Raw genomic sequence first — 15766 nt, 5'->3', positions numbered from 1 at the left:
AGCGGCCCGAGGGGAACTACCTCTGCCTCGTTGTTGCACGTACTCCACGGGCGCTGTGTTTTCGGAAAGGGTAAAAAGCCAAACGTCAAGTCAAGGGGAAAGATGTGTTGGAAAGGATCCGCTGTGGTTTAACCTTCGCTGTTTTGCTGTGGCTTAGTAACACCTGAGAGTAGGAAACGTGAAAGAATTTCAAGGATAAAATATATTTCTCGGCTTCCGCCGTTTTGTTTATTACTGCAGCTTCGTTTACTTCAGAGAAGAGGAATCACTGAAGGTTTTGTTTATAGTCAGTTTCACTCTTTAGATTCACTCTTGCTGGTCCCTTGCTTATGTTTCCAGCCCCGAAGAAGGGGGAAATCACTTCCCCACTCAGTCATCTGATGAAGCGGGTCTTTGCCCACGAAAGCTGATGCTCCAAAATATGTTAGTCTATAAGGTGCCACAAGACTTCTTGTTATTTTTGCTGGTACAGACTAATAGGGCTACCCCTCTGATACTTCTTGCATAGTTTGTTTCATTTCATGTCTCCCTGTCTTTAAAAGGTGTGGAAATGATACTGTAAGAGTGAGCCAAATAAATAAAATCTTTCTGAGACTGCAGCTAGCTCCAGTAGCTCTAGAGCTGTCTGTTGATTCCACTAACAGCAACAAAGTGATTTTTGTCAAGATTAGACTGTTCTAAGTGTTATTCCCCAGCTTGTGAGCAGCAGTGAAGTAAATGGAGCCCAGTTCACTGCTATTTTATTGGAGCCCAACTCAATAAAAACTAAGGAAATAAAATACATATACATAAACTTTGAGGTCAAGATGTATTAAAGTCACAGTCTTCACAGGAAGATTTAAGGAACGAAACAGAATTGAGCTTGTAAAAACATGCTCTAAAAATCTCAAAGAGCAACAGAAATTATGTTAGTATTACCTCTCCTCTTGAGCTCATAAAGTATCCTGTTCACTGGCTAGTGGCTTTTCCAAGCCTTATGAATAATTAGCAGTGCAGTCTAAAGGACCAGGCATGTTGGAGCAATGGTAAATGCAAGTTAAATAATGGAGGTATTATGGATTTGTTACTTCAGTTTTGCTATATTGGGAGCCAAATGTTTATTAGTATATACGCATGTTTATTAGTATATAGTACTAATGTTTATTAGTTTATAGTATTAGCACATGTTTATTAGTATATACGCATTGCCTTGAATATGAAAACCATTAAGTATGCTTCAGTATTTATTAAGTAATTCTGAAGTCTGGCAGTGAAGTAGTGTGGAAGATTAGAGTGAACAGCTTCTTGCTATTGGTATAACAGGAAAATGTGTAACAAACATTGATACTACTTTGCTGTTGTGTTGCAGTGAAATCATACAGAGTTCAAAGAAAGTCCTGGCATCCTTGCAGAAAGGGCACCCTACATTTAAGCCAACTCTTGCCATTGTGCAGGTAAAGTATTTATTTAACTAAAAGATTGTTTCTTATTTTTGTTTCCAAACACACACGGTTTTTTAAATAATGTACTGTCGATAGAGAAGCAGTAGTCTTGAACAGAAGGGTACTTGTATTAGTTGGTATTTCCCAGTTAAATTATTATTAGATGTGGAATGAGTTCTAACAATAAGTGCATTATAAGTGCAAACTATTATTGAATAGTAACAGAGAGGTAGCTGTGTTGGTCTGTATTCTAACAAAACCAGCAGTCATGTAGCCCTTTAAAGACTAACAAAATAATTTATTAGGTGATGAGATTTCGTGGGGCAGACCCACTTCAAATCTGAAGAAATGGGTTTTCCACATGACAGCTCATCACTTAATAAATTATTTTGTTAAAGTGCTACCTGTCTCCTGGTGTATTTTGTTATAAGGTATTATTGGCAATTTTTAAACATAGCAACAAGTTCTGTTATATATGCGTCTTGTGATTGATCAACAACCTTAACTGTCCAGTATTAAATGCTCTGCCCCCCACGACCCCATTAGAGTTGCTGTCAGAGTTGGTGACTTTAATCCAGTTCCCAGTTAATAATGGTTCACATCACATTCAACAGAGATAGAAAAGACATGAGCTGTGGCATATTTTGGGGGCATTGTAGTGAATGCTTGTATTGCCATTGTTACACATCTGTTATAGGGATGCAAGATGACTTAATTTTGAAGTATTGGGCTTGCACCTTTTCTTTTTCTGAACGTAATTTGCTTTAAGTAGGAAAGACATCCAACTGTTATCTTTAAGATACATATTTCAACACACCAAGTCAAGATAAATGGTCCAAGGTACCTTCTGTTAGATTTCTGTAGATGAGGCAGCTTTAACCTCTTTTCAGTACTGAAAGACACAGGGATGCTGGGACACTTTTATTGGGGGAGGGGCTAAGCCAAGAGCCAGAGAAACAAACCATAAACCCTGTACATGATGGACATGTCTTCAAGCCAGGGGGTACAGGAGCACCCCTAGTTCCAACACAAGAGGTAAGTATTTGCACTGCACATTCCTTCCATAGATCTATTTGAGTGCACACAGTTTTTTTGTAAAATATCGCATATAATCATAAAATTCTCTGTTGCCAATTTTATCCTTAGATTAATTACATTGTGCCTTTTTTTGATCCCCTTAAGGCAACTGAGGAAGATTTAGTGCAAGAAATAAACCAGAACTTCGCTGAAGAGGTGAGGAAAGGAGATGTGGTTTGTTTTAATTGTGAGTTCTCTGAGCGTTGCAATAACTTAAAATATTTGTTTTCTCTTGGCAGATTGGTTTGCACGTTATTCATATTTGCCTCCCTCAGGGTAGCAGTGAAGATGAGGTAACTATAACACTTGGTGGGAATCTTTTTCTTACACTTTAATCACATGTGGAAACATAAAATTTATATTTATCTGTGGCATTTATCACTATTGAATCCCCTGAACACTTTGCATACATTTCACAAATGTATACTGTATTCACAGCAGTCCTGTGGAGGTAGGAAAATTTACCCAATTTTAAATGTGCATGTGACTTTTGATAACAGAAATCTTGCCCCCAAGTGTGCTGATTAAGCCACTGATGCCCATTGTCCTGTCCTCTGGGATGCCCTACCACCATCTGGGCCAGAAGCTCTGGTCTCTAGCCAAAGCACAGAGTTGGGATTATTGCCCCCCTGCAGAGCAACACATACACTGAATCAGCTCAGCTCTGGGAGGACTCAGCTGTAAGGTTGCTGACAGCACCCAGGAAACCAACCCCCTCAAAGGGACAAAACCCCCAAATAAATGTCTTAGCCTGTGTAAAAGTTTTGCACAGAGAAAGCTCATAAAGATGCTTGCCTCTTTTATTAATGAAAAATATGCACTTTATTTGCCCCCCATTCCTCCTGGTATCAGGTATTTGCCCTGGTCTTGATAATAGGTGTTTCTATATAAAAAGTAGGATTTAAGTGATTGCACATGAAAAAGACGGATTAAAGTAAGTCACTAAGTTAAAACATACAAAAGATGCCAGCTAGTTCTGATACATAAAGACATTTGTTTCACGTAAGTTCTTACCCTAAATAGTTTTTATCTGAGGCGATAGTTGACCTTTTTCTGACCTGGGCCCAGCAGATTTGCCTTCACTCTTTCTCTACAGTTCTCTGTTCCCAGTATGCTTCATGTGTATCCTCTTAGGTTGTGGGTGGGAGGGTGCAATTTGAAAAGCCAGACGAAGACAAAGACCTGATTGCTTTCTGTTCCTTAAAAGCAGACTTTCTCCCAGGGTGAGAACTCTTGTTTAGTCTCTCTACCTCCATGGAAAAGTACTAGATTCAGGATGGATTCCAGTACCAGTTGGCAAGCTCACATGTCTTTCCAGGACCAATCACAGTTTGAGCTTACAGGAAAAATAAGACCATTCACAGTTCATTGAGTACTTAGTCATTAAGTTCCTGAAGTACAGGTTGAACCTCTCTTAACCAGAACTCCCTCAGCTGGCATGATTTTAGTTAGCAGGACAACCCCTTATCATGGATGTGGCCAGGTTTCCCCTGGTCCCATAAAGTTTATGTATAGCCACCGGTCCTGGCTCTCAGTGTTCTGTGCTGTTATTTAGCTGTAATTACCTCTAAATGTCTTCTAAGAGCCTGGTAAGCAGTAGAAGTGTTGATAATGTTGTAGACAATATTGACTTCCCATGGTCCAGCAAGGTCTCTCATTTGGGACCGGTCAGCTTGTGAGGTTGAGATGAGAGAGGTTCATTACTAATGTCCCTTACTAACGCATTTAGAAATAAAATCAGATTCACACTTCGCATTTCTAACTTCACATACAAGAATGGTACAGATACAGAAATAGACAGATTCAGTAGATTGTAACTTTAAAAATGATATGTTACATGACCCATTGTGCATATTCATAAGCCAGTTTTCATAAAGCCTTGCGGAGCATGACAATATACAGAAAGTGTCAGAGCAGATAACGGTTTGGGCCCTCTAGTTCTGAGCTGAATGCCTTAACCATAAGGACAGAGTGCATCATTGGTATAATCTTGAAAACACTCCATGTGTGGAACTCCTGTTGGTCAGTGTAAATTCTACATACAGAAAACTTTCACAGATGAGACCCTCACTTGATGTCTAATACAGTTTGCCTACAGTTACACTACAGCTATCAGTCGACAGGAGACATTGCTGGAAGAGATTTCCCAACAAAACTTCTGTCGACAGTGTGGCCACACACAAAAGCCAATTGGCAGAGCGCTGTGTTCTGTTGATAGAGCTGCCAGACTGCCCAGCCGCGCTCGACAAGACAGGTACCTGGAAGCATAGCAGACAGGGCTGCCCATTGTCCTGGAAGCCTTGTCTGTCGAGAGAACGCCCCCCAGAGCATCCAGACAGCTTTTTAGTTGACAGAACTTGTCAACAAAAGGCGCTCTTCTTAATTTGGGAGAGGCAGAAGGTTGTCAGCAGAAATGCTGACTTTTGTCAAGGGTGTCGACAAAACGCATCTTGTGTGTGAATGTTCCACCAGTTTTGTTGGCAAAACTCACCAGTGTAGCTGTAGCCTTCCTGTTCCCTCCTATGCTTTCCAGAATATAAGTATTAGTTCACTGTATCTAGACTAGATTTAGCCACAGGAACTTCTACACTAAGGCTTTGTCTACACTACCTTCCTACTTCGAAGTACCCAGGGTGCTGTGAAGTCCCTTCATTCCTCAGGAGTACTCCTCACTTTGAAGTACTGGTGGGTGAGCTGTGGCTAGATGCGAGCCGGCACTTCGAAGTTGCCGCAGGGGGGAATTTGAAAACCACTGATCTAGCCTGTCCCGACAGGTGATAGTCATATGGGCTGGCATTAAGCATGTCAGAAAAATCAAGTATTAATAATTATTAATAAAATTTAGCACTTACAGTGCTTTTCTTCATTCGAACTTGCCACTGATTTAGAAGGACCAGTCAGTATCATTGTCTCCATTTCACAGATGGACTAACTCACTCACAGGGAGGTTAAATGACTTGTCTGGTGTTACGCAGCAGATTCATTGCAAAGTTTGGAATAGAATGTGGACTGACTGAGTGAGAGGTCTGTAAGGACTCTGTACACACAAAAGTTTTTTCTACATATACATACAGCTAAAATAATTTTACAAAAGCCGGGGGTTTTGTAAGTTATTGAAAATATATTTTTAAGGTAGTCTTCACAAGTTCCTTACTTAGTGGTAGCCTCACTTTCCATTATAAACACACACTAAAATAAATGTAAAATTTCACAACTTTGTAGTAAACTTTCTTTGGTTCTGTGATGTACAAGGCAGCTTAGCTCATGTAATGCAGAAGAGTGCACTAGTTCACATTTTTCAAAAGTGAATGTGCAGAGTTTGTTTTAAATTGTGAAGCCTCAGGAAAATGGAATGTATCACAACATATCAGTGTGGTATTACGTGTTGTTAGAGAAGGACTCAGACACAATTAAAATGTGGCTAAGGAGTGTTTTTGATGCAACTAATTTTAAAGATGGAGGCTAATTGAAATCTGAACTTGGATCTAGGTCAGTATCGATGTTTTATAAACAATTAAAGTTTGGAAGTAGTTGGGCTTCTAGTTTTGGTTTGGGGCCCAAGTATTGTGCAGTTTATGGGTATGTGGCTGCATCACTTGTTTGTTGTTTGGCTAGGTTAGAGTATCATGTTAAATACTTCACAAGAAGGGAAGATAAAACCTTTTTTTCCACGTTATTTTGTAATGTCAGAAATTACCTCCTAAATCAAATGTCAAGAATGTCAACATACAATGGGGGAACACTTTAACCTCTTTGAAGATACAGTTACTGTCTCACAGGTTGCCATTCTCGGGCAAAAAAATTTGAAAAACGGACTGCAAGGAGAAGCTAAACTAATTCATATGCAAATTTGACTGTCAGAAAGGTTTAAATAGAAACATGGAATGTCTCTCATGTTACAGCATGTAATTTCTAGTTTAGGTACTCTGATCTCATCACTGTTGAAGGCGAGCTGCATCCACTCTGATTTAATTAACACTGTATCCCTTTTTTCTTTTCAAGCATCTGAAGAAACAAGTATATCTCACAAAAGCTTATTCCCTTGATAAACTTTTTTGTCCTTTAAATTGCCATTGGATTCATTGTTGTTTTAATTTAAATGCAATGTAGTAAAGATTTACCTTGTTATATGTGTACAGTACTCTGTGCGTCAGTAATACTTTGTTTTTACCCTTCATTGTGGTGAATATCCACATGCCAGAAAACTCCATAATCTATTTTAACCTAATTCCCAAGGTTGCTGGATTAAAGGGGTTCATGTGTATTTACACAAAGATTAGCAAGTTGTGTATACTCCACAGATTTGCTGCTTGCTTGCTTGCCTTTCTGCTAAAGCATAAGAGAACTAGTTGAATGACAAATGCCATGTTTTATCAGCATTGTTTTAAAGCTTCACCCATTTTTATTTCTGCTCGTCTAAAGCATTTTCTTAATTTGCTAGATTGTTGGTGAAATCTTGAGACTCAATGAAGATCCTATGGTTCATGGTGTTGCCCTTCACCTCTCAGAACATGCATACAACAGCGAAGTATTAAATGCAGTAAAACCAGAGAAGGATGTAGATGGGTAAGTGAAGTAGTGAGAGATAGTCAGAGCAGATACAAGTTTTATGGCTCTAAAATCTGTGTTCTCCATTGCTTATTATTAATGAATTCTTCAATCGTTTGTTTAACTGTGTCATTAAATATTGACAAAAGATTATAAAATCATGCAAACTATATCTGCTAAAGTCTTTTTGATAGGATTGTGCTGTAAGCTTTACGAAACATAAGATCGAAGAGTAGTGTTCTTACAGGCAACAAAAAACGTGCTCTAGTTTTGTTCTCTTCATTCAATTAAGGTATTCCATGCTGGTTGTCATTATTATTAATTTCATTGACAGCACTTTTTAAGACAGCTCCAGTATGAGAGCCTTGGCTGAACATCTAAAGGGAAGTGTGGGTGTAAGGTAATTTTAAGCCATGTTTGCACCCTCCCAGTCTACTCTGAACTGCTCCAAGGGCCCTGGCCTAAATTAAACAGCCCCAGGGTCCTGTCTAAATTACAGCAATCTTTTGCCTGGGCTGCTGTACCATTTTCTTCTTTCTGCCTCCTACTCTCACTCTTGCCTTTCCTCAGAGAGCTCCATCTTCTGCAGTAACATTCCTTCCTGTGTGTCAAATATCCCGAGAACTTCCTAGCTTGTCTGAAGCCCCTCCACCACTTTTCATGTAGCTTTCTACCTGCCCCTGCTCCTGTGTCTGTTTTTCCTTCCCTTCTCATTTCACTCCTATTACAGATTGTCTTGCACCCACTTTCTCTCCTAGCTCTCATTTTCCCTTCTTTTATCTGTCTTGATATTTATACATTCGTTTGAATTCTAAGCTCTTGGGGAATGTGCACGATCTAGAGGTTTAGAGTTTAAAATAATCTAGTAATCATGTGCTGTTACTAGTTTTATGAGCTATCCAGTTTGCATTTTAACAGAAAAAAGATGCAACTCACAGAGCAAGCTCTGATTAAACTATATCTCATGAACACATTCTGTTCTTTGTTTCCATGTTTTTCCTTGCTAGAGTATCAGATGTTAACCTGGGAAGGTTAGTACGTGGAGATACTTACAATTGCTCAGTTTCTCCCATTGCTGGAGCTGTGATGGAGCTTCTTGAAAAACTAGGTAAGATCATCTTGTGCAGTTCTCTTTCTGATATTGCCAAGCACAGGTTTTTGTACTCCTGAAGATTACTGAGACATTGTATAAGATCGTTAGTTTTGTTCTGTATTTCTTCGTCACCGTCCCCACCCCCCCCTTTTTTTTGGTATGCTCAAAATAAGAACGTGTGGAGTCAGTATACTGTGATGGATTTGCCACCTGTAATGCCAGCCATCGTAGCAAGTTAAACACCCATTTGACTAAGCTTTTGTTTTCTTTTATTTAAAACCAAAAGGAAAATGAAGACTGTGGTCCCAGTACTCATCACTGCTCTGTGGCAACCACATGCATTTTATAGTCATAGAGATGAACCGCAAAGCAAAACTCTGTTTTCTTTCTTGCTGCTCTTTTACTATGTACGCATGCAGCCTCAGATATTTCTGGTTTAATTTTACATATGAATTAACAGGTCCTTGCTTCTGTTCTTTTGACGGAGAACCTCATCAAGATCTGAATTCAGAACTGCAGATCTGTTTCTAGGGGTACTGATATCAGAGGGGTAGCCATGTTAGTCTGGATCTGCAGAAGCAACGAGGGGTCCTGTGGCACCTTATAGACTAACAAATGTATGAGCATAAGCTTTCGTGGGTGAAGACCCACTTCGTCAGATGCAGGTCACCTGCATCTGATGAAGTGGGTCTTCACCCATGAAAGTTTATGCTCATACATTTCTGTTAGTCTGTAAGGTGCCACAGGACCCCTTTTTGCTTTTTTAGGGGTACTGATGTGGCTTATATCTACAGACCCATGTATTATTAGCTAGGATGCAGCTGCAGGCAAGCCCTTTTTACTGAGGCCTCCAGAAATACCTGAAACTTGTATAAAAAACAAAATTGACACAGATTTTGCCTGTGAGGTCAGAAGCATTTTGGATTACTCAAAAATTAGGGCAAATCAAAATTTTCTTGTAGATGTAGTAGTGAAGGTCTGTTACCAAAATAGACAACTGAACTGACTGATGTTTTTTCTTGTTAAGCAGATGAAACCTTAGATGGGAAAAAGGTTTTACTAATAGGAGCTTGTGGGCCTCTGGAAGCCTCTTTACAATGCCTTCTTCAGAGAAAAGGTGCCATGACTATGAGCTGCCAGTGGAAAACACATCAGCTTCAGAGCAAGGTAAATAATTCTTTATGTCATGATAAGCTGCTCAGCTTTTTTAATATTTTGTGACATAGTGGGATGATTTTGTCAGCTTAGGGGAAAAAAGCAGCTAATATAGGAAGGCTTGGTTTCATTCTAAGTTTTAAGAGAGACCTTCTGCCGCTAGTAATGGCAGGGATTATTTTAATTAGTCTAAGGCTGTGTCTAGACTAGCCCCCAACTTTGAAGGGGGCATGGTAATTGGGGTGTTGGGAGATTATTAATGAAGTGCCACGGTGCATATGCAGCACTTCATTAGGCTAAATCTCCCCCCGCGGCAACTTGGAAGTGTGAAACTTCAAAGTGCCGGCTTGCGTGTAGCCGTGGGTCAGCTGTGAGTACTTTGGAGTTCCTTTACTCCTCAAAATTTTGTAAAGGGACTTAAAAGTAGCGCGGGCAATTTGACATACCCGCTGCTAAGCTGCAGCTACACGCAAGCTGGCACTTGGAAGTTTCACACTTTGACGTTGCTGTAGGGGGAGATTTAGGCTAATGAAGTGCTGCATATGCACCGCAGCACCTCATTAGTAATCTCTCAATACTCTAATTACCATGTCCCTTTGAAGTTGGGGGCTAGTCTAGACACAGCCTAAATTGTAACAAGTCATAAGATTCTTATACTTCATCATTGATTTGTGAGAGGGAGGAAGGTTAATGGCATAATTTCACAGGTACAGTAATAGGAACCTATCAGAAAACACTTTTGTAAACTAACTGCTCAAGAATAACTTCCGGATTACGTTACTGACTTTTGACCCTTCTTAAACTGTAAGTAGTGAAGCTCCTTTAAAGAGCAGTAGCATAACTGGATGAGATGCAGAAAAATGTGTGATAAGCATTTTAATAGCTGTTTTATGAAGCCTCTAAAGGCTTGCTCTTGCATATCGTTCATCCCTCCTCAGATGTTTTAAATCTCCATTTCTTTTTAATTACTAATAATGAGTTAAAAATCAGATTTCTGTCTCAGAATTTGGCTTCCTGACTGAAGGAAAGATTGGAGGATGGGCCTGGTGATGATTGGATTTAGGAGCAGAGAAGATAGTAGCTGAAGGAAGCTGGCTACGTACTAAACATCTAGAAGAGAGAGGATGAAATTGACCCAGACAGAGCTACGTATAACCCAAAAAGGGGGGAAGGCCAGATGGTCCATGAAGTAGAATAGGGACCTCTCTGTCAATCTGTTTTGCATGGAAGGTACTTCAGTCCTATACTGAGGGGGGACAGGACAAATATCCAACCATATAACTCACGAGCAGGCTTACTGTTCCATTGGGTGGATCCTTACAGTGCTGAGATAATTTACCTTCCCTGTTACAGCTCTTGAATGAGCGCTGTAAGATGTTGAGAGCCTTCTTTCAGAATATTGTGTGCAGAACCATTTGTGGCATTTTTACACCACAAGCTGTACGCTAGCAAGTATACACCCTCACACGCAATTTAAAACAGGTTTTATGCACTCATATATTTCAGTTCACCCTTTTCCTCAGTGCTAGAAAGGGACATTTGCCTCTCTCTGTCACAGCAGCAGAGTCGCTTGCAGGAGGATGCTGTTGCATAATTTGTGAAAGACGTTCACAAGTACTTCCCTTATTAGAACAGAGAGGAGCCAGATCTCTTTCTTGTACTGAGGGATCATGGGTAATGGATAACAAATGCGAGGGAAGGGGCATTGCCTTCTGAAAACTGCCTGGCTTTCCAGCAGCCCAGGAGGGCTGAGGCCATGGTGCTGCTGCCTGGCTCTCCAGCCTCCATGTGCTTCAGCCAGGAAGAGTGGGGCTGTGCCACCCGCTAGGATGGGGAAGACAAAGGAGCTTGGGGATGTTCGGGGTCTGGGGCAGTAACCTGCAACAGAGGTGGGCTTGGATCCATGGAATAGGGGTTGCTGCAGAAGGGAGAGGGCCTCAGGTGAAAGCTTGCCTTCCCCACCTAGGCAATTACCCACCGGCCATATGAGGGACAATGGAAAAGGATTAATTGAACTCTTGTATGCAGGGCTTGTTATGAACTGGTCTTCTGAAACTTGTCAATGTTTAATTATTTTTTTTTACAAAACTGTCAGCAAAGGAACAGTCCTAGGGTCTTTAGATTCTTCTGTATTACAAATAATAAGTGCTAAAGAAAAATGTATGTTATCACACTATCTTGTTTTTAATTCATATATGTATGGAGCAATTTACAGGGAATATACCTAATCTGATGTTCCATAGAGAATGCCACAAGGTGGCAGCCCATTCAAAAATTTAATATAGAGTATTTGTGTTGGATTCAAGGCTAGAGTGAAAATATACTGTGCATTTAAGGGATAGGTGCAATGTAGAAATTTCTCCTTTGGCAAATAAGTGTGTTTACAGCTGATGAAATCACTGCTTTTATGTTTTAAGCAATCGAAAACATTTTTAAAAAGTGTGCCGTTCTTTCATGCGTGGAGAGATGTTTCCATTGTTTTAATTTGAATCTACTTTTTCAATTTAATTCTTTACTCATGCCTGTTGTCTTTGTGATTTATGACCATGTACTGCAACAATAGGTAGAAGAAAAGCATGTCTTATACGTATGTGGTGGTGTCATTACTAATTATAGTAAGGCAGTTGTCTATTCTCCTCTACAAAATTTGGTTGACATAAGGTAGGTTGACCTGCGGTATGGCTGTTGCTGTCCATAATAATCTCCTTCTGTCAGTTGTCTGCATTCTCACAAGTGGCTGCACCTACTGAGGTGGACCATTGACAGTCACTTGGAGCTTACAGCTGGATCCCCTCAGTCTGTCAGCCAGAGTCAGTTTGGGCTCAGTTTCACAGCAGGCATCCTATCAGCAGTGAAACTGACACTTTTGACAGTTTCACAGCCCCTGTTATTTCACATCTGAGCTCTGTCTCTGGCTGTTAGTTTGTATCTGTGCTCAGCTTTCTGGCATTTCCTGTGACTTACCTGTCTTCGCAGACCACTGTTGGGGAATAGAATTCAAGGCTGAGGCCGGATGAGGTTTTATATGCATGCAGTCTTCTCCAATTCATTTTTAACGTCTGTCCCCAAAGGAGCTTCTAGTGTGTCTGGAGGTCTAATTGGAGTTCTGGGGAAACTTGTCTTCACGTGCTGCAGCTGCTAGCCTGAACTACCATGGCACCTGATCAGTAACTCTCTGGGTTTTAATAAATTTCATCATGTGATTGTGCAAGCTTATTGCTTAGTGCTGGTTGTCTACCCTATTGCATATCCAGAGATTTTCATCTTTGTCATGTCCCAAGAGAGTCCAAGGATCAGGTGCTAAATGCAAGTTTTCTTGCTTGCCACAAAGCATTGATAACCCCATATTTATAGTGTCGAGTTGCAAGAACTAGGGTTATATTAGAGAACTGTGACTTGGTAGTTCCTCTTTTTCCTTGCATGTTGAAAGGAGCGACATATTTTGTTAAAATTTAGTAACAAGCAATTTGGTTATTAAGGAAGGTTCTACACCAACCCCTTCCTCCAGTAAATATGTATTGAAGTTAAAATAGTTGAGAGGAAAGCAAAATATTATGCAATCATATTTTGAGTTTCCTGTCTTCTGTACAGGTATATTTATATTTGAATATATTACAGAGGTTTGCTGTGCCAGACGAGACAGGTTAGCTTTGTAATATGTACCATGATAAGGGAAATTATTTTAAATTTGGTTAGTGGTGGCTGTTAAAGTATTTTTTTATATACATAAGTTTTTCAGTCCAAGTTAATGTGTCCATTTTCACTGAATTATGAATCTCAGGTTTACCATTTTTGATCTAAATTGTATCATGAGCGAGCTATCAAGCAGCCATGTTACTCAAGATGTAGCTCTGCTAGTTTAGAATTTAAAAAGGAAGGAGTTCTAATAATTGTTTTCCCTGTTCTCTTTAATTTGCTCATAGGTGTTTAATTTATTGGGGTCTGATCCAAAGGGATTGAAAAGCTCCCCCTGGATTTTAATGGGCATTAGATCAGTCTTGTACCTTCTTTGCTTTTTTGTATTCTCTTTATTTCAGACAGTTTCTGTTGCAGGAACATTTTGAAAAAATTACTAAGTTGCTATGTACTTTAAACTGATTGGTTAATTTCAGTAAATGTTTGTCATTCCAGGGATGATATGAACTTCACAAATTCCTCAATGTTGCCTTTGTTACCTTTCAATATTATGCAGGAGATTTCTAAAGGAACAAATAGCAATTAGTTGATTTATCACAGTTACATTGTTTGTCACTACATACTAACTTTCACATTGCCCTTCTGATCCTTGAAATTTTTTTCCTTCATCCCCAACAAAATAAGCAATCTAGTAAAGTTTTCATTTTAATTGTACGGTGAACACAATGTTCATAAATGTCACTAAAGTGCTCATTTACAAGAATTAACCAGGACACAATAAAAGATAAAATGCTTGAAACATGCAAACAGTTGTCAGTGAAAACTCATGTTCTAGATACCATGATGACCATTCCCTTTTAAACAGACTTCTAATTAAGAGTACATTGAAGTCTGGGATAACCTTAAAGCTTGCTTTACCAGCTACATTTTGGATTTATTTTAATTTTTTGTAAATCAAATGTTTCCCTTCCCCTGTCAACATACCAGAAGTGAAGGGAGAGCTTTAACATGCTTTATTTTTAATTTTTCAATTTTTCAATGGCTTTGACTGCACTAGCCTCGCCTTTTGGGGGGCGCTATAGTAATGTGGCACTTTGGAAGATGCTAATAAGGCGCGCTATGAGTATGCAGCACCTCATTAGCATAATGGCAGCCACACACACTTTGAAAGTCCTGGTTTACACACCACCTGTGTAGCTGGGGCCTTTCAAAATGACCCCCTGATTTTGAGAGCCCCTTCTTCCTATTTGGTTTCTTCCCATTCTTCCCAGCCTTTTATTCTATCCTTTATTTCTTTTAGTTTTGGTGCCATGAACAAGCTACTATGTTTCTGCATTAGTATTTGAGTTAGCATGATTTTTAACTTAAAAAAATGGTCTTGTCACAGTTGCCTTATGACCCCACTGTTAAAAGTCCCGCAGTTTTCAAATAGTTCTAAGTGGTTCTTCCAAAGACTCTAGAATGCTCACGTGTGACTGTTGCACAGAGATACTTTTCCGTTTCCACTTATGTGTAAAATGGGATTATTATGAACTAAGAAATATTTAAGACTTCTATATAAATTAAGAATCTATTATCCTTCTGTTAATACTTATGTGGAAAGTTTTTGCAGACACTCTCCCTTCTAAGTGAATTTGATTTACAAAGAGCACTTATTCACAGAATTTTATGGAACGGCTGATGTTGTTACTTCAGAAGTCAATAATCTATTCCACTGCTCATAAATGATAAAAAGGAAAAAATGCAATATATTCAATTGCTGTACGCTATATCAACTTTCTACCAAGATTATGTATTCCAGTTGGTGGAAAACTATTGAATTTTCTAATTACAAATACAAATGATCATCTTGCCAAAACAAGAGGAATACTTGGCATTTACGAAAAATTTATTAAGACGTTTCTCCAACTGTTCTCTGAACATGGCCCATCTTGTGGCTATTTTAAAAGTCCTTGCCTTGGGTTGATATTTTTTTGTAAAGAAGTACAGACACACATATAAACCTGCCTATGTTCCAATATAATAGAAGATGGGCAAACTTCATGTGAACCAAATACAGGGTTTTCAAAAGTTTGATTGGGGTATCTTTCCCTCTTTTTGGCCTCCAAGCAGGCCTGTTATCTTTCCTGAAGTTCATCCCAGAGTTTCAGCCTATTTAGCTGTCTTTGTTGAGCCAGCTGTGGCTTGTCCTTTCAAATCTCACAAGAACCAAGATTTGCAGTCTGGGTGGAACTCTCTGGTGTCTGACCAAGGGAAGCATAAAAGAGCTTGAGAAATAAATGGAACAGCTGTCTAGAGGACAGCAGAAGGAAAGATTGTAAAGGAATTTCTACTGATAATACTTGTTAGATTACTATTCCACTGTGTGTGTTTTTCCACAATATTAAAATGTGTACATGGTCGTTGTTTTAGCATCTTAAATTTAATCAGGCATTCTAAAAGTCAAATACTAAGGTCAGGGTGGGTAAAATATGTCTCATAGGCCAGACGCTGCCTGCCAAGCCACGGAATCCAGCCCACGGTTCTGCAGGAACCTCAGGCAGGCTCCCTGCCTGCCCCGCCTCAGCACGTTGCTAAGAGTGGCCCAGCTGTGGGAACCATGTCCGCCTCTGAGCACCACACAGAGGGGAGAGGCTTCTTGAGCTGCCCCAGCACACACTCACAGCAACCATGGGGGGCCTGCTGGGCTCCTGGCCAGGAACCACATAGTAAGCGTTTCCCTGCCAGAGCCCACCTCCGGCACGCTAGCCCCACCTTATCCCAATCCTCTGCTCCCCCTTTCCTCTCAGTCCTCTGCTCCCCATCCTGCACTTCTGCGTCATGTAACCCAAACCCT

The 15766-nt window shown here is 39.9% G+C and overlaps 1 protein-coding gene across 5 annotated transcripts in view; it reads left to right on the top strand.

The window, feature by feature from the left end:
- The window catches only part of MTHFD1L (methylenetetrahydrofolate dehydrogenase (NADP+ dependent) 1 like), a 233799-nt gene that overhangs the window by 631 nt on the left and 217402 nt on the right, over positions 1–15766 (top strand). For 4 of the 5 annotated variants that reach the window (XM_074990392.1, XM_074990388.1, XM_074990389.1 and 1 more), the window contains exons 2-7: positions 1349–1433; positions 2604–2654; positions 2738–2791; positions 6940–7064; positions 8054–8154; positions 9167–9306. In XM_074990392.1, coding sequence (XP_074846493.1) covers positions 1349–1433; positions 2604–2654; positions 2738–2791; positions 6940–7064; positions 8054–8154; positions 9167–9306 — 556 coding nt within the window. The remainder of the gene's footprint in view (positions 1–1348; positions 1434–2603; positions 2655–2737; positions 2792–6939; positions 7065–8053; positions 8155–9166; positions 9307–15766) is intronic. The other variant, XM_074990391.1, reaches the window with a different exon arrangement.

This window comes from Carettochelys insculpta, chromosome 3 (assembly GCF_033958435.1).
Source record: "Carettochelys insculpta isolate YL-2023 chromosome 3, ASM3395843v1, whole genome shotgun sequence".
Classification (NCBI taxonomy): Eukaryota; Metazoa; Chordata; order Testudines; family Carettochelyidae; genus Carettochelys; species Carettochelys insculpta.
Note: the sequence above shows the minus strand (reverse complement) of the source record. Positions and strands in the feature narration are given on the sequence as shown.